Below are 19,259 nucleotides of genomic sequence, written 5' to 3'. Positions count from 1 at the left end.
TATACACACTAAAAACACTTCTGATAAAAATTTACCAAACACTTTGACTACTCACAACAGTTTTTCAAAAACAGTTTACCAAACGCTTAGTAGCTTTTTTTCACAGCTGATTATTTTCACAGCACAGCAGAAGCATATTTTTTTTTAAAACACAGCAACGCCAAACTAGCCCTAAGAAGTTTAACATTGCTGCTTTTGTGAATATCAGTCTAGTTGATGCCGCCTTTGTCATTGAGCTATTGTTGAGGAATAAATCCGAAGAAAAATTTCAGGAAGAAAAATTGCAGGATGATAATGCTTGGATATTTAAAAAACCATGGGTGCTACAAAATATATTGCCTGACATGCTTATGCTCGTAAATCAGCTGCCATTTTTCATTCTCAAGGATCTTTACAATCTCACAGGTGCTCAGACTGGGGAGCCTTCAATAATTGAACTCTCTTACAAGTTCTTCCAACAGGCACTGCGTTTAGAAAACTTGGAGAACTCACCAGCCTTCCGTAAGTCTTTTATGCCTCCTGATCCTAAAAAACCTTTACATTTTGTTGATTTTATTAGAACTTTACATCTGCCAAAAGAAAAAAAAATGGAGGGCTCCAAAGTACACCCAGCATGACAAAACTACACCAGGCCGGAGTTAAGTTTAACGTGGGATCAAGCAAGAACTTATTCGATATACAGTTCAAGAAAAACACCTTGGAAATTCCAAAAATTGAAATACATGATTACACAGCTTACACATAGAAATCTCATTGCCTTTGAACAAGGCAATTGCGTGGATAAATACATAAGCGATTATGTTTTCATCCTGGATAAATTTGTAAACACCCCAAAGGATGTAGAGTTGCTTGTTGACAATGGAATTGTTGTAAACACGCTAGGTGACAACAATAAGGTTTCCATTATGATTAACAAGCTTTGCAGTAAAGTTGCTCCGAACCACGGAAACTACTATTTTGGTGATCTTGCTGGCAAACTAAACGAGTACTGCAAGAAGACCACGAACAGACGGAAGGCAAATTTGAGACAAAAGTATTTCAACACACCTTGGGCAGCTATTTCTCTCTTTGCAGCTATTATTCTTCTGATACTCATTGTCATACAAACAGTGTGCTCTATTATCTCTGTTATTGATCAAGTATTAGCGGTAAGTCTCTCCGTAGCCATTTTCTCCCTATCTTGTTTCTTGTTTTTTGTTTTTCGTGTTTTGTTTTGTTTTCAAGTATGTAAAAGAATTGATCAGGGCTAGATTCATGTTGGTGTGTTGTAGAAGAAGTTTGTAACCTGTTGCTAATAAGAGTTGTACTATTATTCGTTGGCGAGTCCTTACTTACTTAGGATTTTAGTTCCTTATTTCATTAGAATTTTGGTTACTTATCAATTATTATTTACTCATATTGTAATAGAGATTTACTTCCAATTGTAATTTAGATATATTTTCTATTTTATTTAGGGTTAACACATCTTTGTACTTGTATAAATATCTCCATATTGGAGAAGAATAATAATATGAGCATATCTGAGCATAACTGAATATTTACCCTACTTTGTTTGACATGGTATCAGAGCCAGGTTCCTAACCTGTGATAGCCTCTGCCAAATTGAGAGTCGTTGGCACTCCTCATTTCTAACCCATCATGGGTCTTCATCTTGTATAGTCATCTTCTTTTGTTCATCCTTTCATATGTGTTTTCACCGCACCTAGCCTTCACATGCTTCTTTGCTACTGTTCCAAAAATTTTATTTTTCATCTTTGTATGCCAGATGGTCTTTCTTGATGTCTCAGCTTCTCTATCTTTGAAACTTCATAACAAGTCTCTTTACTCCGTGAGCCTCGTCACTGCTCACCGAGCCGTTGCTTTCCTCCGCGAGCATCGTCACCACTCGCCGAGCCTTTCCTTTGACTGTTCTGCGGGCCTCTGTCTTCTTCGGTTGCTCTCTTGAGTTGCCTTTCCGCTTCTCAGTTTGAGTACCTTATCTTTGTCTTTGTCTCTGTTCATGATTTGCTGGGTTTCCTCCCTTACTATTCTCCTTTTCTAAAGTTTTTTCTTCATGGGACAACCGTATGCTACCATCTTCCCCTCTTGCATTTGTTTCTGCCATGAGACTGCATGTTTGAGTCTCTTTACTATTATTTCAATTTCTCCTCTTTCAAATCTCGACCCTTTACCAGTGTCGGATTTGATGGGGAGATAGATGCAACTTTATTTGAGTTCTGCAACTTTATTTTTCGGTATTGCTTTCTCCAAATCTCGACTCTTATACATCGTTGGATATGAGGGGGAGTGACACCGTTGCTCATCTATTCCGCTGCAATTCAGCTACCTATTTGCCATGGCTGATTCTTCTACATTTGAGCGTAAGTCAACTTCAGGGGCATGCTTGCTGGATCATGCATCTATATTATATATATATATACAGATAGATAGACCTATAGACTCACACCTGATATCTTTCTATAGATAGTAATCGTATCAACTCATATGTCCATGTTCTATTAGGTGGAATAAAATATAAATTTTATTTCGGAGAGATGGCCGAGTTGTTGATAGCTCCGGTCTTGAAAACCGGTATAGTTCGAAACAAAGAACTATCGAGGGTTCGAATCCCTCTCTCTCCTTTATACTCGGTTAATAAATTCGTTGCCTTTCTTTATTTTATTGGTTTTGCCCGGCTCAGTAGCATAAAAGAAATCGGTAGCATAAAAGGAAATGGCTCGGCTAATCCAGCAGGCTCTTTCAGTTCCCATGAATCTAGTAGTAAAACTATGGCCTTTCAGAGGATGGGCAATGGATCTCATTGGTAAGATTTATCCAGCCAGTAGCAAACAACACTGTTTTATTATTGTAGCTACAGATTATTTTACCAAATGGGTGGAAGCCAAGCCTGTTAAGTCCACAGCATCTCAAGAAATCATCACTTTCATAGAAGAGCAGATTATACAAAGGTTTGGCATTCCAGAATCAATCACAACTGATAGGGGATCTTCTTTCATATCTGGAGAAATGTTGGAAATGGCAGGAGCATTTAAATTCAAACTGCTTCAATCCACCCCTTATTATGCCCAAGCTAATGGGCAGGCAGAATCAAGTAACAAGGTGATCATCAACATTATCAGAAAAATGCTTGAGAAAAATCCAAAATAGTAGCATGAGAAGTTGTCAGAAACTCTGTGGGCATATAGAACTTCAAGAAGAGAAGCAACTGGCATGACCACCTATGGCCACGATGCAATTCTGCCTATGGAGATAGCAGTCCAATCCCTCAGAATTGCTCATCAACACAGTTTGGTTGGAGAAGACTACTCTCAAGCTATGATGCTAGAACTGGAAGGATTGGATACAAGCAGGATCGATACCCTCAACAAACTCTTAGCAGGAAAGGAAGCTGTATCAAGGGCTTACAACAAAAGAGTCAAGAACAAGAGTTTTGAAGAGGGGGAAATAGTCTAGAAAGCAGTTCTGCCCCTTGGAACGCATATAGATGGTTATGGAAAATGGTCACCTACATGGGAAGGTCCTTTCATAATTAATCAGATCCTTGGAATGGGGGCATACAGATTACATGATCGAGATGGAGATGTCCATACTGCACCAATTAATGACAAATGGTTAAAAAAGTTCTATCCAACTATGTGGGATTCACAGGCGGTACAGACAGATCCCGGAATAGAGAGACAGCAAGATAAAACTGTTGTTTGAATTTCTGATCACTTTCATTTTCGTTGTAATTTGTTAAGTATGCTTTAAATTACTTTTTCTCTCTTTTCTTTTTGTCGAAAGAATTTGGAATTCCCACAAAAATAAATGAACTTTTATTTAAATATAGCCACTTTTTATGGCTAAATTATTTATTACATTTCTTTAAAAAAAAACTAGAATCTAAAACCCTAATTTCCTAAGGGTTTCTTGCAAGTTGGCCTTTTTAATGGAGAGTTCCTTCTGAAGTAGCACCCCTGGTGGATTGAAGCCTCTGCAATTTCCAAAGCTGGCCTAGAAGCTGAAACCATATTCTACACAAGGAAGGTGGCCTTGGTCTTAGAGCTCAGTCTAGCCCCGAGCCTGCTCTGCACCTCTCTGCACTCTGCCAATTGTTTTTGAAGCTCTTCAATCTGCTTCTCCAACTTGTCTATAGTGGCTTTGGCTTCCTTGTATCCTGCAACCATCTGGTCCAGTTCTGCCTTCTGCTTTGCATAGTCAGCCAAGTTGGCTTTATGGGTGGCTTTGCAGAACTCAGAGGTCTTGAAGGTGGGCTTGAGATCCTCGTAACGGTCGTGGAGGTTGAGCACATCTCTTCCCAAGCCAAGGCTCATCTCAAGTATGGGTTTGGGGGCCATGTTCTGTCTGTGCAGAAGGTCCAGATCCTTCATCAATTGGTCAACAGCTTCCCTGTCCTTATCCAGCTCCAGATCAGTTGATTGCCAGATCTTCAGTCTCTCCATAGCCTCCTCCACTGCCTTGGACTTTGCCTTGCAAGGAGTGGAGCTGAGTTTCTCAAGGGTTTAGGGTTCAGCTTGTCTAGCTGGGCGTTCAGATCCAGAGCCTCAAATTCTGCCAGCTCCGAATCAGCATAGGAAGCTGTGGCAGATGAACTTGGAAGGGAATGGATAGGCATATGCAGAAAAGAACAAGAGTAGGAACTAGGCAGAGACAGAAAAGAAAAAGCCCAGGAATGCATTAACACTTACAGCAACGATGAGAGGCTTCAAGGGGCTGGTCACCACTGCCAAAACCCCAGCAGGCCTAGGCACTTCTACCTGAAAAGACTAATAGATAAGGAAGCACAGACAGAACAGAATTGCAGGAAACAGGTGGACAGAAGTAGAATAAAAATTACCACAACTTCGGGAACAACAGCAGCCACTTCCACTCCAGGTGCTGGGACTGCAACAGGTAGTTCTGCTCGCTCCACAGGCTCTGATGCAGACTGCTCCACCTGCTCCTCAGCTGCTGGAACAACAGTTGAGTGTTCTGCCTCTGCGTCTTCAAAAAGGGCCAACTCCGAGCTGGTCAGCTCTGCCCTTTGATTCTCCTGCTGCCTCTGCGCCAAAGCAATGCTCTATGCAATCACTTCAGCGGGGATTTCCTTCTATACATAGACAGAAGTCAGAACAGAGGAAATGAAGAAACAAAAGAAAAGCTGACATAGCCAGAAAACAATACTCACATTTTCTTCCATTTCTTTTGCCTTTTCTTGAGGTTCTTCTTCTGTTTCTTCTAGCTCTTTCTCCTATTCCACTGTCTTGAAGGCCTCTCTCAGCTCTTCATCCGTCCCAGAAGTGTTGGTGGGAACTGCTGCAGACTCCTCCATGGCCATATATTCCACCACAGTCCTCTTTTTAAGTCTTTTTGACTTAGTAGGAGGAGGAGAGGAACTTTCAGCTACAATAAGCAGACAATAAACCATTAGAACATAAGGCAGAATAGGACAAAATAGAATTACGAAAAGCTCAAACTGTCAGAACTTACCTGAAGTCGCAGGCTGAGCAGCACTGTGCTGGGCAGAAGAAATTTCCTTTCTCTTCCTTCTGCTAGAAAGAATGGCCTCAGCAGCTGGATGTTCTGCCAAAAGGAATAGCCTCAGCAGCTAGATCCTCTTCATCTCCAGAGGGAAGCTCCAAGTCCCAGCAGCAATGACAGCAATGACTACACAAGAAATAGACAAAGTCAGAAGTCAATCAAGCAAGAAAATAATGAAAGGAACAGAATAGTGAAAAACTTACCAATCACATCTCCAGCTTGGACAGACTGTCCACCTATGTTTTCTGTCAAATAAGGGTCTGATATATACAGAACAAAACTGTTAGGCATCATCACTAAGAGACAGAATAGGCAAGACAGACAGAATTGAAAGTTACCTTCTATACCCTGGGCATTAATGTCTTTGATGGTCTGCACCATGAAGTTCTTGGCATCCACCTCCGCGTAGACAGTCCAGGAGTCCCAGCCCTCAAAAATCACCTTGAGTGCAGCAATGGAGGCTGGCAGACCATGAAACCTGGATTTCCACCAAGCGTCAAAATCGGCAGAACTGCAGGAGTTCAGTTCCCAGGCTGGATAGAGGGCATCTGCGCTGTTATTTATCTTGTTTACTGCACATCTAGCATCTTTGTGCACTTCCAGATCATCCGCATCTCTCAAGGAAGTGGCCCGATTGCAGCTTCTGTATGATTTTAGTGGAATAAGCTGGGGCAGCCAAGTTGCCTTGCACAGAAGTTGCGATGATAGACTTCTGCTCCCAAATGATAGTTTGGAGGCTTCCCACCTCCGTGGGGCAGATCTCTTGGCAGAGTGACACTCAGGAACTTCTTCCTAAAGTCAGTTCTGGCAGATTCCTCTTCTAGCAGGTATGAAATTTCGAGGATGAAATTTTTATAAGGAGGGTAGATTGTAACACCCCGACTCCAAATTAAATCCCTTATTTAAATTATTAAAGGGAAATATCGAACGGATACCGCCTATTGCGCGTTATCTGGGTTCGATAGGTTGGGACCGTTGGATGGTCTTGAATTTAATATATGTTAATCTAGGTATTTCTAGGATCGTGTAGGAATTCACGGATCGTGAATCGGAGTGCCGGATGTTTTGATTTATTAATTTAAAGTTTATGTTTTATATTAACCGTCAGATCGTGCGATCGTGAGCGATCTGATCGTCCGATCTGGACTAAACTTGCAGGACGAGTGTCCTATAACTCGGAGAACTCATAGGAACTTTCGGATCAGAATTTGGAGGTCGTGGGCCCCGTGGGCCTGTTTGACCAATGTTAGGGTAGTTTGACCCTTGGTCGACCGTGAGTCTTTCGGAGTAGTCTCACCTTCCTAGGGGGATTATTGGGTGCTAGACTATTGTTGAGGTTTACACAATTAGAATTAAATTATATATGTTTATATATGTTTGTAAAGGTATAAAGAGTCTAGAATGTCAGTTTGAAGTGCTATACGCACTACCCTAGGCACCTTTCCGGATTTTGGTTACACTACAAGTACCACCCTGTGAAAGTTAGGTCCCACGTGGCGTAGGTTATCCGGCTTGCGGACAGGTCCCATACGTGGCATTGATAGTACCGGCATATGGGGAGATTACCTGACAATATATCGAGGTCGCACGTGGCGTAGGTTATCCGGCGTGTCCACATACCCCATACGTGGCGTTGGTTGTACTGGAGTATGGAGAGATATTGTGATATGATGTTCAGGTCTCGCGTGGCGTAGGTTATCCGGCTTTAACACAGACCCCATACGTGGCGTTGGTTGTACCGGCGTATGGGGAGATTATGTGATATTATATTGAGGTCGTACGTGGGGTAGGTTATCCGGCGTGTCGACAGATCCCATATGTGGCGTTGGTTGTACCAGCGTATGGCAAGCTATTGTGATATGATGTTCAGGTCTCGCGTGGCGTAGGTTATCCGGCGTTGAGACAGACCCCATACGTGGCGTTGGTTGTATTGACGTATGGGGAGATTATGTGATATTATGTTGAGGTCGCACGTGGCATAGGTTATCCAACGTGTCGATAGGCCCCATACGTGGCGTTGGTAGTACAGGCGTATGGGGAGATTATGTGATAATATGGTGAGGTCGCACGTGGCGTAGGTTACCCAGTGTGTTGACAGACCCCATACGTGGCGTTGGTAGTACAGGCGTATGAGGAGATTATGTGAAATACAGAGAAATGAATAAAGGTATTGCCTATGTGTGGAATTGGGTTTAAGGAAGAACTACGTGTGTCTTGATCCCTCAGTGAGGGTACGTAGGCAGCCTAAGGTTATTAGGTGCAGCCGCGAACATAGATGTGATTGTGTTAGGAGGTTAAAACCTCATCTATTGAGATTGGAAAAGCAAAATGATGCATGTCGAAATTTGGTAGTCATAATGCATATTTGAATTTATTGGTTGCCTTGTTTGAGGCATGAATTGATTTGTTAGTGTGCTTGGTAGTTTGTTGAAAATTATTGAAAGGCCGAAGGCCGTTATGTGAATTGGATGAAATTATTTTGTGCATGCTGCCCGTTGGGAATATTAAATGTGTTTTTATGCAGGTTGAAATTTTGGGAAATGTCCAATTTATAGGGGAGACTCTGCCGAAATTTCGGCAGAAAGTCTCGGTGTTTAGTAAGTGGGCCCGGCATCGGGGTGATGTCGGAAATTTCACAGGATTCGCCTTGGGTTTTGGAAAATTCGGGGCGGGTCCTATCAGTTTGCTTCTAACCTCTATCGCGTGATTGTCAATCCCAGTCCCAGTGATGTAATTAGGAGGAACTGAGGAGGACCAACCTTGAGCACGAGTCTTGGGAGAAGACATGATCAGAAGTGTTGAACTAGGAAAGGAAATGATAAGAAAGGCAGAGTCTGGTCGAAGAAAAAGTGAGAATTCTGGGGAAAACTAAGAATTGTCGAGGTCTAAAAAGAAGCTAGTTTTTGAAATAAACAGAAGTTGGAGTTTCGAATTTCTTAAAAAAGGGGCTTGAAATCGTGGGAAGAGGAAGACGAGACGCCATATGATAATAACTAGCTAAGTAACTAGCTAGTAACAAAACAGTTTCCCATGAAGTCTAGCTCGTGGTAGGCAGACGTGCATTAAACGAAAGAAGTTGGCGCGCACGAATTAATGGCCAAAATCATTAAATCTCGAACCGTTCTAGAAACGATTCAAACTTAGGGGACATTGTTTGGGCCTAATTTTGGCACGTCCAGCCTAAAAAGCCCAAAAACAACAAAGACAAAACCACAGGGCCCAAGCAGTTTGGGCTCTGCAAATAAACTTGGGCCTCGAAAAGAGAAGCAATCAGCCCATGGCTCCAGTAAAATCAAAAGAGGTTAGGCATGATTAAAAGAGAGGAAGGAGCCAAAAGGAACAGACCCACGTGAATCTCTTTTTTTGATTTAGGAAAGTCAACAATTTCAACTGGGTTGATAAAAAGTTGACAGAGGCAGGCGAAAAGAAGGGACGTCTTTGAAATCTTTGCCACCAAAAGATAAAAAAAAAACCCTTTTATATTTAGAGACATTGTTTCTACTCCAAAAAAGGCACCATCTTTCAAGGGATACCCAGATTGTATTTTCTAAAAAGATAAACAGGAAACAGGAAGTTGTTCAAAATGGAGAAGCAAACTGACCATCACGATTGAGCTCTCACAAGGGCAGTTGGGAATTAAAGAAAAGTCAGGTTCTCTTTCAATGGAATTGACTGTTGAGAACTTATTTGCCAAAATTGAGAAAACCCCTTTTTCTTCGTATTTAAAAAAATGAAAGACCTTTTGAGAATTTTGGCCGCCCATTATTAAAAGAAAGAAACCCTACTTCAAAGCATTTCTTATAAATATAGGAGAAGGTGAATAGAGCAAAGGATAATCAAACAAACAACCAAAAATAAGCTAAAGGCAAAAACTCAAAATGATCACTTGATCATTGAGAACCTTCAAACAAACTGGAGCAATCAAAAGCTCTCTCTCTCTCTCTCTCCTAGAATTTCAAAAGCTCAAACTTAGAGAAAAGTCATTCAAAACAAGACTTCTCTCGTTACAAATTTGGTTCAGCAAAAGCCAAAACAAGCAGAGTTTGAGTTTTTCACAAATATGAAAACCTCAACAAATTTATGGAAAGCCCTGACCAAGCAGAACAGGTACAACAGTGCAGTTCCAGCTCAGTAAACCTCAAATTCAGCCATTTCTGCCTCTTTTAGCCAGAAGAGACGGCAGTTCTGCCCGCTCAAAAGCCTTCCAAGGCTTGAAGTAGATTAAAGCTCTGCCAAAATTGAACTTTGGTATCGATTTACAGCTAAAGCTAAGCAATTGAAGTTGTTAACAGCTCAGTCCATCATGAATGTATTCGGTCCAGCCCGGATCTGAAGTTTCTACCCAGGCAGAAGTGGGATTCCAGCCATCTTTTTGTCTTTTTAGAGTTGATTTTTCCTTCTTAATTTTGTAAAACGCAGTTCTGCCTAAAAACCGTCCACTTTATATCATCTATTCTGGCAAGAACTACCAATTTATACTGTGAAAATTATAAAGTCTTCACCAGCCTGATGCAGGAAAAGAACTTACTTGGAGATATTCCTCACCCAAATCACAATCACTGTTTAGAAATCAGTAACTTGGGCGCAAGTATCCATTTTAAGAAGTCTGTTAGGATTTTCATTGCTAACAGTGGCACGCTCACATAGCAAAGAAAGCTGACTTGTTGACCAGTCAATGGTTTCCAAGGCAGTGGGGAACTTTACCCTTCCATCACAGGAGCAAAAACTAAACGGGTGAACAGTGATAGAGTGTATTAGGGTGTAACACGGGTAATTTTGGTAGTTAAATAAGGTGTACTTAGTTAATTTTGTATTTTAATTAAAATATTAGGGTGTACTTAGATCATTTGGTGTATTTAGTTAATGTTAGGGTTCTTTTAGCAGCACTCTTTAATTTCTATAAACAAATAAAAAATAACCCAAAAAATAACAGCTGACTCTATTGAATTTAATTTTTATTATTAAATTACTTTGCTGCTTTATTGAGTATTTGGGCTTTTTTATGAGGTTTTGGGGTTGGGTTTGTTTAAGAAATCAATGACAGTTTTGTAATTTAAAAAAAGTTAAAAGTCTTTTTGTTTTGTTGTAAATAGGTTTTAGGTGTGTTTCTAAAGTCCATTTCATAGAGGGTTTTTTTTTATAATTATTATAAATAAGTTGGGCTCCTATATTGAGTATAATAGTGAATCTCCCCTTTTCTTGGGTATGGATTGTTGGTAAGAAAAATTTAGGGAAATTTCGCTTTAATATTACTTTATGTAGAGCAAGAAATGTTATTAAATACTTACCAAACAAAATGGTGGCATTGTTCAGATGGTAAGAAATGCAGACTATGGTTAGCTATCGCAATTCCTTTAGCTTCTGTCTTCGTTCTTATTCGAATATCCTCACCCTGCTATCTGCGTGGTGAAAGGAGCGCAAAGGTTGAGTTTTTAGGTTGCATTGCTAAATGTAATTGTTGTCATTAAATTTATGTTTTTTTTTTCCAAGTGGTTGACATTAAAATTGGGGAGTGCTTTTCAACTCTCTGTCAAAATGTCGATTTTCCGTGCTAAAAGAAAATGGTTTATAACTCAACTGGGTAAGATTATTTATTATAATATAAAAAGAATGTGCAAAAGTTATGTTAGAGAAATTAGTATAAAAATAAGCCTAACTGTATTAAGGCAAGAATGTACACTACAAGAAAAAAGGTCAGTAGTGACCAATTCCACATAAATAATGGTCACAAATACAATGAATTTAATGACTAATAATACTTCATGGTCACTAAAATAATTGACCCTTATTTTTTAATTTTTAATGACCAAATTTTCTGACAATTATTTAAATTAGTCACTGAAAACAACTTAAATTATATAGTTAGTGACGAACACATATGCCAAGATAGCCCTCTTATTTATAGGCTTACACGTAAGAAAACATTAACAACTCATAAGTTACAAGTCCATAACTATGGCATTTAGTGTATAGTTACATAGAATTAGAAAAGGTGAATGCTAAGAGGTATGGTGGTCATCCACCAACTCATACATTTACAACAATACGTACCTATTTTGTTTTTATGAAAATTCTCGACTGGGTGGCTGCCTAGCCAAAAAAGGGCTAGATCCGCCCCTGGTGCCAATAACCCTCATCACTTACAATCAGAACAACACATAATAGAAGTGGAAGGATGCAGCAATGGAGCTCCACATGGCGTAGAAAACCACAAAACCCCAGTAGCAGATTTGAAGCGGCGGTTGGATAGTTTGTCTCAATAGGCCCTCTGATGAGTGCTGTATCTACAGGGTTCCTTCGTGACTACGGGGCAGAAATAACGCTTACACCCCGGAAGTAGTCTCAATAGGCCCAATTCACCATGACAACAAAGAATTAGAAGCCATGGAAGAGTACAAACCGAGGTACCTACAAAATTTTCTTCATCGGAATAATAAGGTTAGCTTGAAGGATTATGCAGAGAAAATAAAGGCCCAAGAAGATGAACTCCGTGGTCGTTATGGAAACGCTCAGCACTTCAAGAGTAGCGACAAGTTTGTAAGTATCATTCTAGTTGATGCTGCCTTTGTCATTGAGCTATTGTTGAGGTACCATTTCCAAGAATTGCGAGACGATATAATGACTGGATATTTAAAAAACCATAAATGTTAACAAATATAGTGCCCGACATGCTTTTGCCCGAAAATTAGCTGCCATTTTTCATTCTTGAGGATCTTTTCGATGCAAGCAAAGTCAGAGTTAAGAATTCTGAGACTGAGAGGCCTTCAATGATTAAGCTCTCTTACCATTTCTTCAAAAAGGTAGTGGGTTTACAGAGGTCGGAAGACGAAGTGGAGGGGACTGAACCACCTTTACATTTTGTTGATTTTATTAGAACTTTACATGTGCAATATTTGGATACCGGTACCTCAGAAGCTGGAGAACTCCCATGTATACCCAGCGTGACAAAACTACACCAGGCCAGAGTTAAGTTTCGTCCGGAATCAAGTCGTCTGGAGTCAAGCAACGACTTATTCGCGATACAGTTCCATAATGGAACTCTGAAAATTCCAAAACTAGAAATACGTGATGACACAGAGCTTATACTCAGAAATCTCATTGCCTTTGAACAATGCCATTGCACAGACAATTACTTAAGCGATTATGTTTTCCTCCTGGATAAATTTGTAAAAACCAAAAGGGATGTAGATTTACTTGTTGAGAGTGAAATTGTTGTAAACACACTAGGTGACAACAATAAGGTTTCTACTATGATTAACCAACTTTGCAAGGGGGTTGCTCCGGACCAGCAAAATTTCTATTTTGGTGGTCTTGCTGACAATCTAAACAAGTACTGCAAGAAGTGCAGGAACAGATGGTTGGCATATTTGAGCCAAAAGTATTTCAACTCACCCTGGGCCTGGGCAGCTTTTTCTCTCTTTGCAGCGGTTACTCTTCTCATACTCACTGTCATACAAACAGTGTTCGCTATTATCTCTTTTTGTCGGCAGTAAGTCCGTAGCCATTTTCTCCCTATCTTTTTTTCGTTTTGTTTTGTTTTTAAGTATGTAAAGGAGTGGATCAGGGCTAGCTTTGTTTTCAATAAAGGTGTGCTATGTGATTGCTTTAACATAGTGAGATTCATGCAAGTGTGTAAAACTGTTGCTAATAAGAGCTGTACTATTATTTTCTAAATGCAAGTGTTACAGCAGGGAATAATCTAACAATATGGAAAGGAAAATCGGTAGACACTGAAGTGATCGACAGTGCACTAGGGTTGTTGCTTAGGTCTTCACAACCTAAGCTGCTGAATGAGTTGACATATGTAACCCGTCAAAATTTTGTTCAGTTTTTCACATTTAATTTTTCAAAATAATCAGTTTCTCCAATATTTCCCTAATAAATATCAGTACATGAATTTAGAAAGTTGGCTTACATAAAAATATGGGTTTATTATTTTCATAAATGTCAGTTTTTCATATATACATACGTAGAAAAATTACTTGCAAACTTGGGGTTTTCTTTCCTTGAGATGAGAGCATCCACAATGGGCTCCCTAAACCACATCCTTAGACAAATTTTAGGGAGAAATTGTAAAAATACAACTCCAACAATGCTCCCTATCTACCTCCTAAAATAGGGAGACCTGTAGGAGCTCCTAAACTTGAGGAGAGAGAAATGACTCCTAGTTGCTCCCTATAATTTAATGCTGCTTTATTTAATGAGAATTTCAAACCTTTATTTAATGCTAACTATTTTTTATTTTATTTTTTAATAGAGATGGACCAATAAAAAAAGAGTTATGGCATTTATGACCAAAAAAAAAAAATAGAGAGCATGATTGTGGATGCTAACTAGATCAAAAATCTAAATAATTAGGAATTGAATGGCTCGGACAAAAAATAATAATAATAATAAAATAATTGAACGTAGGAGCCATTCAATTCCTAATTATTTTACAAGTCAAACTTGACCCAAGTCCATGCTCTGCCTCTACATTCAACTCATGGCCCGGCAAAAAGATAAGGTACATAGCTAGAAGACATTAATTCAATATGGCAAAACTGTTAATGTATGCATTTTGAGTTTTTCTTTTGGCTTTGTGATGAGAGTCTTAAATTATATATTTTTAATATTATTTTGGAGACTTTATGATATAATTTTGACTTAATAAATATAATTTCACTTATTGTTACATTTTATTCTCATCAACTGGATTTATGAATTTTCTATATTAATTTGGTGAACTTATTAGGTGAATTTATCTTCGGTAGGAAGTTAGAAAGCCAAAAGATGAAGACATACATTTGTCCAAGTTCAAGCTAGGTGTGAAGAGAATTGCTGGCGGATTTTATTGAAGAATTGATTGTTGGATTATTGTGATTATAAAGAGAAGTAAAGAGGGAGAAGAGAAGACACAACCGTTGAAGCTAAAGAGCCTATTTCATGTCATTCATAGCCATTTAACGCCTATTTACCTCACCGTTATTTCTTTTCCACTAACTCTCCACCATCAACCAATGTTTAATCCAATTAATCCCTTACTTAAACCCTTCATTACCCATGTATTAACTTCCCACTCACCTCATTCACTATAAATTACCCATCAACTTCTTTGGCAAGGGCACCACTATGACTGATTTCTTTATCCATTTAGTTTATGTTTTCCTTTGTAATTGAGTTGCTAGAACTCTAGCTAAGGCTAAAGGGAATGTTCTTTAAGTAAGTTTGTGAATTGTTCTTTAATCCAATATACGGTATGAATTGCTAAATTCTTTTATTTTTGGTTGTTCAATATTTTCATATCCTTTTATTTTGATTGATGTTAAGTGCTATTACCTTTTCATGAGTTCAATTTTATTTTTCTCATTGTTAAGAACTGACTTGGCATGCTTTTAAATTAAAAGAGTAGATATTAAGCAATTCCATTTTCTGAACAATCATTAATAAAAGATTACATTGAAAAATTAAATTGGTTTTAATTTCTTTATCTTCCGGTTAAAGTTTCTCGATGATGATTTTAATCGAGTTATAATCTGGAGTAAAGAGCATGAAACATATTTTGTTTAAAGAATTGAACCTTGATGCCTTAGCATTTCCATTATTGATATTTCATTTTTAAATTCAATTTTCACAACAATCAAATAAATAACTTTTCCATTTTGCTTGTCACTTTTATTGTGGTATGTTTAATTATTTCTTTGTGTGCAGATATTTGCCTACCTGCTCCTTGAGGATACGATACTTGGACTTCCAAGATTATTACTACGTGTGACTACTTGCACTTGGGTAGACACAACACTTTCCTTGATAATCTTGTAATAAGATTTTTATTATTTTTATCAAGCTCAAGTTTAGATTAAGAATAGTTTCTCTAGGTGTTCTTAACTAACAACTATCGTATAGAGGTTCAAGCAAATTGACAAAGGTAAATTGTGCATTCCATCACATTGCATTAAATTGATTTCATAAAATGATGACTAGTCATCTGTTTCTCGTATAACTAGTCATCCTTGCTCTGTAGGATTTCCAGCTGGATAACCAACTATTTTGTCCTATTCCCCTTTCTTTCTCTGCTGCCATGTGTTGATTCTGACACAGGAAATTTTTGGGTATTGTAACGACCCGGTCCTAAATAAATTAGTAAACACTAATTTATTCAGAGAAAATACCATTTTGCCCATAGAATATTTTATTAGGTTTAAAGTTGACTTTTTGACTGGGAAGGAATTTGGGAATTTCAACCGTACCGTTGTGTAAAGCACAGCGAGATGAGTTCGTAGACACGTAATGGGCTCGAATCGGAGTTGTAACGAAGAAGATACGATCAAATTACCCTTAGTGGCATACTCGTACTTTTGGCAAAAAAAGGTTTGATAAATCTGATTCTCTCTCACTTTCTCTCTCTCCCCACGCGCGCAGCCCCCTCCCCCTTCATTTTTCTGCACAGCCGTGGCTTCCAAGAGCCACAGTTGCCACCACGGATCACCACCGGCAACGAGGCCGGACCTGTTCAAACCGCTGCCACCTCCTCTTCCTTTTCCGACCAACCTCAGCTGCTGGAACTGCTGGTGCTGGCCGGAAATTGCAGAAATCCGAAAGGTTTTTTGCGGATTTTTCGGAAGCTCGTTCGGACGTTTTCGGTAACCAAATCATGCGATCTAGGTATGCTTTTCCATCCCCTCAATCTGATCTAGCTGCTGGTTGGGTTATTTAGGATCAATTGCTGCATTTTGGTTGTCAATTAAGCGATAGAAGTTTAGGCCAGTTTCGGCCTCCGACGGCCACTTCCGTCGACTTTTTGGGGTAGGTCCAAGAACAAAAGTTGTTCCACTACATGTGATTTACCTAACCTGGGAGTCTTGGCTGGCGGTTTGGAGTTTTTCCCGCCGCTGGAAATTTCTCTAGACAACCACGCGCTGTCAGCGCGTGGGCCATGTGGTGGCTTGTCTTAGAGTTCTAAAATAACCCTCTCGTCGTCTCGAGCGTGACGGTATGCTCGAATTTGAATTTGATTATTGTTTGATCATCGATCGGATATCGCATATCGCATATTAGGCGTTATCCGGGTTTGACATGTTCAGACCGTTGGATAGTCTTAAAATTAATATATGTTAATCTAGGCAATTCTAGGATCGTGTAGGAATTCACGGATCGTGAATCTTTGCCCCGGATGTTCCGATTTAATAACTTAAAGTTTATGTTTATAATAACCGTCCGATCGTGAGCTATCTGATCGTCCGATCTGGACCAAACTTGCATGACGAGTGTCCTAAACCTTGTAGAACACATAGGAACTTTCAGATCGGGAGGTCGCGGGTCTCGTGGGCCCGTTTGACTAAATTTGGGTAGTTTGACCCTTGGTTGACCGTGAGTCTTCCGAGGTAGTTTCACCTCCCTCGGAGGATTATAATGATCCTGGTGATAGATGTAACACCCCGACCCCAAATTTAACCCTTATTTAATTATTTCATTATTTAAGGGTATTTTAGTCATATTTTTAACCGGAGAGAGTTTGGGACCGTGACTTGTATTTTTGGATAGGTCGTACTGAGACGAGTTCATAGACACGTAGTGGGCTTGAATCGGAGTTGTAACGAGAGAGATATGGTCAAAAGAAGCCCAGTGGCACATCGTAAATATTTCAAAATGGGACTTTTTTTTATAAAAATCTGGTTTTCTCTCTCTCTCTCTCTCTCTCTCTCTCTCTCTCCTCCGCGCGATCTCTCTCTCTCCTCTCTCGCGCGCGACGACCGCCGGCCACGTTTTGGCCGGCCGTGCTCTCCTCCGGCCACCAATGACGACGGGACCGGTACCAAAATGACCGGGCCGTCGTCCTCTTCCTACCCCAGCCACCTCCCGCCGCCAGCCGCCGCGGATTCGCCGGAATCTGGAGATGAAGCGGCCGACGTCGTCCAAACTTCAAAGCCGCCGATCTCCCTCCTCCGGCCACCAATTCCGTCGACCCAGGTATGGATTTTGAACCTCTCGAGCTACTCTAGCTGATGGTTGGGTAGGATTAGATCGATTCTTAGCGTAGACAACTCGATTTTCGAATTGAAAATCGGCCGAAACTTCGGCTGCCGTGATCGGCCATTTTCGGCCACTTTTTGGGGTAGGTCCAAGAACAAAAGTGGCTCCAAATAGGGTGTTATACCTAGAGTAGGAATTTTGGAGCCGTGATGTTGAGATTTTCCGGCGAAGCGTTATCGCTTTGGGCACTGTAGAAAAAGTAGCACTGTATTCCGATGAGATCCTTAGGTTGTCACGAGTGCATAGGATTTCGCGGATCTCAATTCGGACGTCGTTTGACTATCGAACGGACGATCGTATATTGTACGTTATCCGGGTTCGACAGGTTGGGACCGTCGGATGGTCCCAAATTTAATATATGTTAATCTAGGTAATTCTAGGATCGTGTAGGAATTCACGGATCGTGAATCGGAGCCCCGGATGTTTCGATTAATAATTTTAAAGTTTATATTTTATATTAATTGTCAGATCGTGCGATCGTGAGAAATTCGACCGTCCGATCTGAACCAAACTTGCAGGACAAGTGTCCTATACCTGGTAGAACCCATAGAGACTTTCGGATCGGAAATTGGGGGTCGTGGGTTCTGCAGGTCCGGTTGACCAGAGTTAGAGTAGTTTGACCCTTGGTTGACCGTGAGTCTCCCGGAGTAATCTCACCTTTCTAAGGGGGATTATCGGGTGCTAGATGAATGTGGAAGGTTACACAATATTAGAATTAATTTATATAACTATAATTATATATGGTTGTACATGGGTACAACAGAGTCTAGAATGTCAGTTTGGAGTGCTATACGCACTACTTTAGGTACCTCCCTGGATGTTGGATTCACTACAAGCACCACCAAGTGAAAGTTAGGTCTCACGTGGCGTAGGTTATCCGGCGTTGAGACAGGCCCCATACGTGGCGTTGGTTGTACCGGCGTATGGGGAGCTATTGTGATATTGTGTTGAGGTCGCACGTGGCGTAGGTTATCCGGCGTGTCGACAGACCCCATACGTGGCGTTGGTTGTACCGGCGTATAGGGAGATTTGTGATATGATGTTGAGGTCCCGCGTGGCGTAGGTTATCCGGCGTTGGGACAGGCCCCATACGTGGCGTTGGTTGTACCGGCGTATGGGGAGTTATGTGATATGATGTGCAGGTCTCGCGTGGCGTAGGTTATCCGGCGTTGAGACAGACCCCATACGTGGTATTGGTTGTACCGGCGTATGGGGAGATATGATGATAGTATGGCATGGTCGCACGTGGCGTAGGTTATCCGGCGTGTTGACAGGCCCTATACGTGGCGTTGGTTGTACCGGCGTATGGGGAGATTATGTGAAATACAGAGAGATGAAATAAGGTATCACCTATGTGTGGAATTGAGTTTTATGGAAGAACTACGTGTGGCTTGATCCCTCAAGGAGGGTACGTAGGCAGCCTAAGGTTATTAGGCGCAGCCGTAGACTAAATGTTAGTCATAATTGGTATTTGAATTGTTTGGTAACTGGTTAAGAATTATTGGAAAGCCGAAGGCCATTTATGTGAATTGCATGAAATTATATTGTGCATGCTGCCAATTGGGAATATTAAATGCATTTTCATGCAGGTATAAATTTTGGAAAATGTCCAAATTATAGGGGAGACTCTGCCGAAATTTCGGCAGGAAGTCTCGGTTTTTAGTAAGTGGGCCTGGCATCGAGGTGATGTCAGGACTTCCAAAGGGTTCGTCTCAGGTTTTGAGAAA

General features: G+C 40.4%; 1 protein-coding gene and 2 pseudogenes across 1 annotated transcript; all 3 read left to right on the top strand.

The window, feature by feature from the left end:
* Window positions 539-1,383, top strand: LOC18793681 (annotated as a pseudogene).
* LOC109947520 lies at window positions 2,713-3,453 on the top strand. Its single transcript, XM_020557914.1, has 2 exons — window positions 2,713-3,099; window positions 3,151-3,453. Exons 1-2 carry the CDS (start codon window positions 2,713-2,715, stop codon window positions 3,451-3,453), a joined length of 690 nt encoding a protein of 229 aa, XP_020413503.1.
* Window positions 10,817-13,013, top strand: LOC18793610 (annotated as a pseudogene).

Source organism: Prunus persica, chromosome G1 (genome assembly GCF_000346465.2).
Source record: "Prunus persica cultivar Lovell chromosome G1, Prunus_persica_NCBIv2, whole genome shotgun sequence".
NCBI lineage: Eukaryota > Viridiplantae > Streptophyta > Magnoliopsida > Rosales > Rosaceae > Prunus > Prunus persica.
This window is presented reverse-complemented; position numbering and strand designations above follow the sequence as displayed.

Coding starts and splice junctions, on each gene's coding strand:
- LOC109947520 (XM_020557914.1), top strand. CDS start 2,713: ATGGCTCGGCTAATCCAGCAGGCTCTTTCAGTTCCCATGAATCTAGTA. Junction 3,100..3,150: donor AGGCAGAATCAAGTAACAAG/GTGATCATCAAC, acceptor CCAAAATAGTAG/CATGAGAAGTTGTCAGAAAC.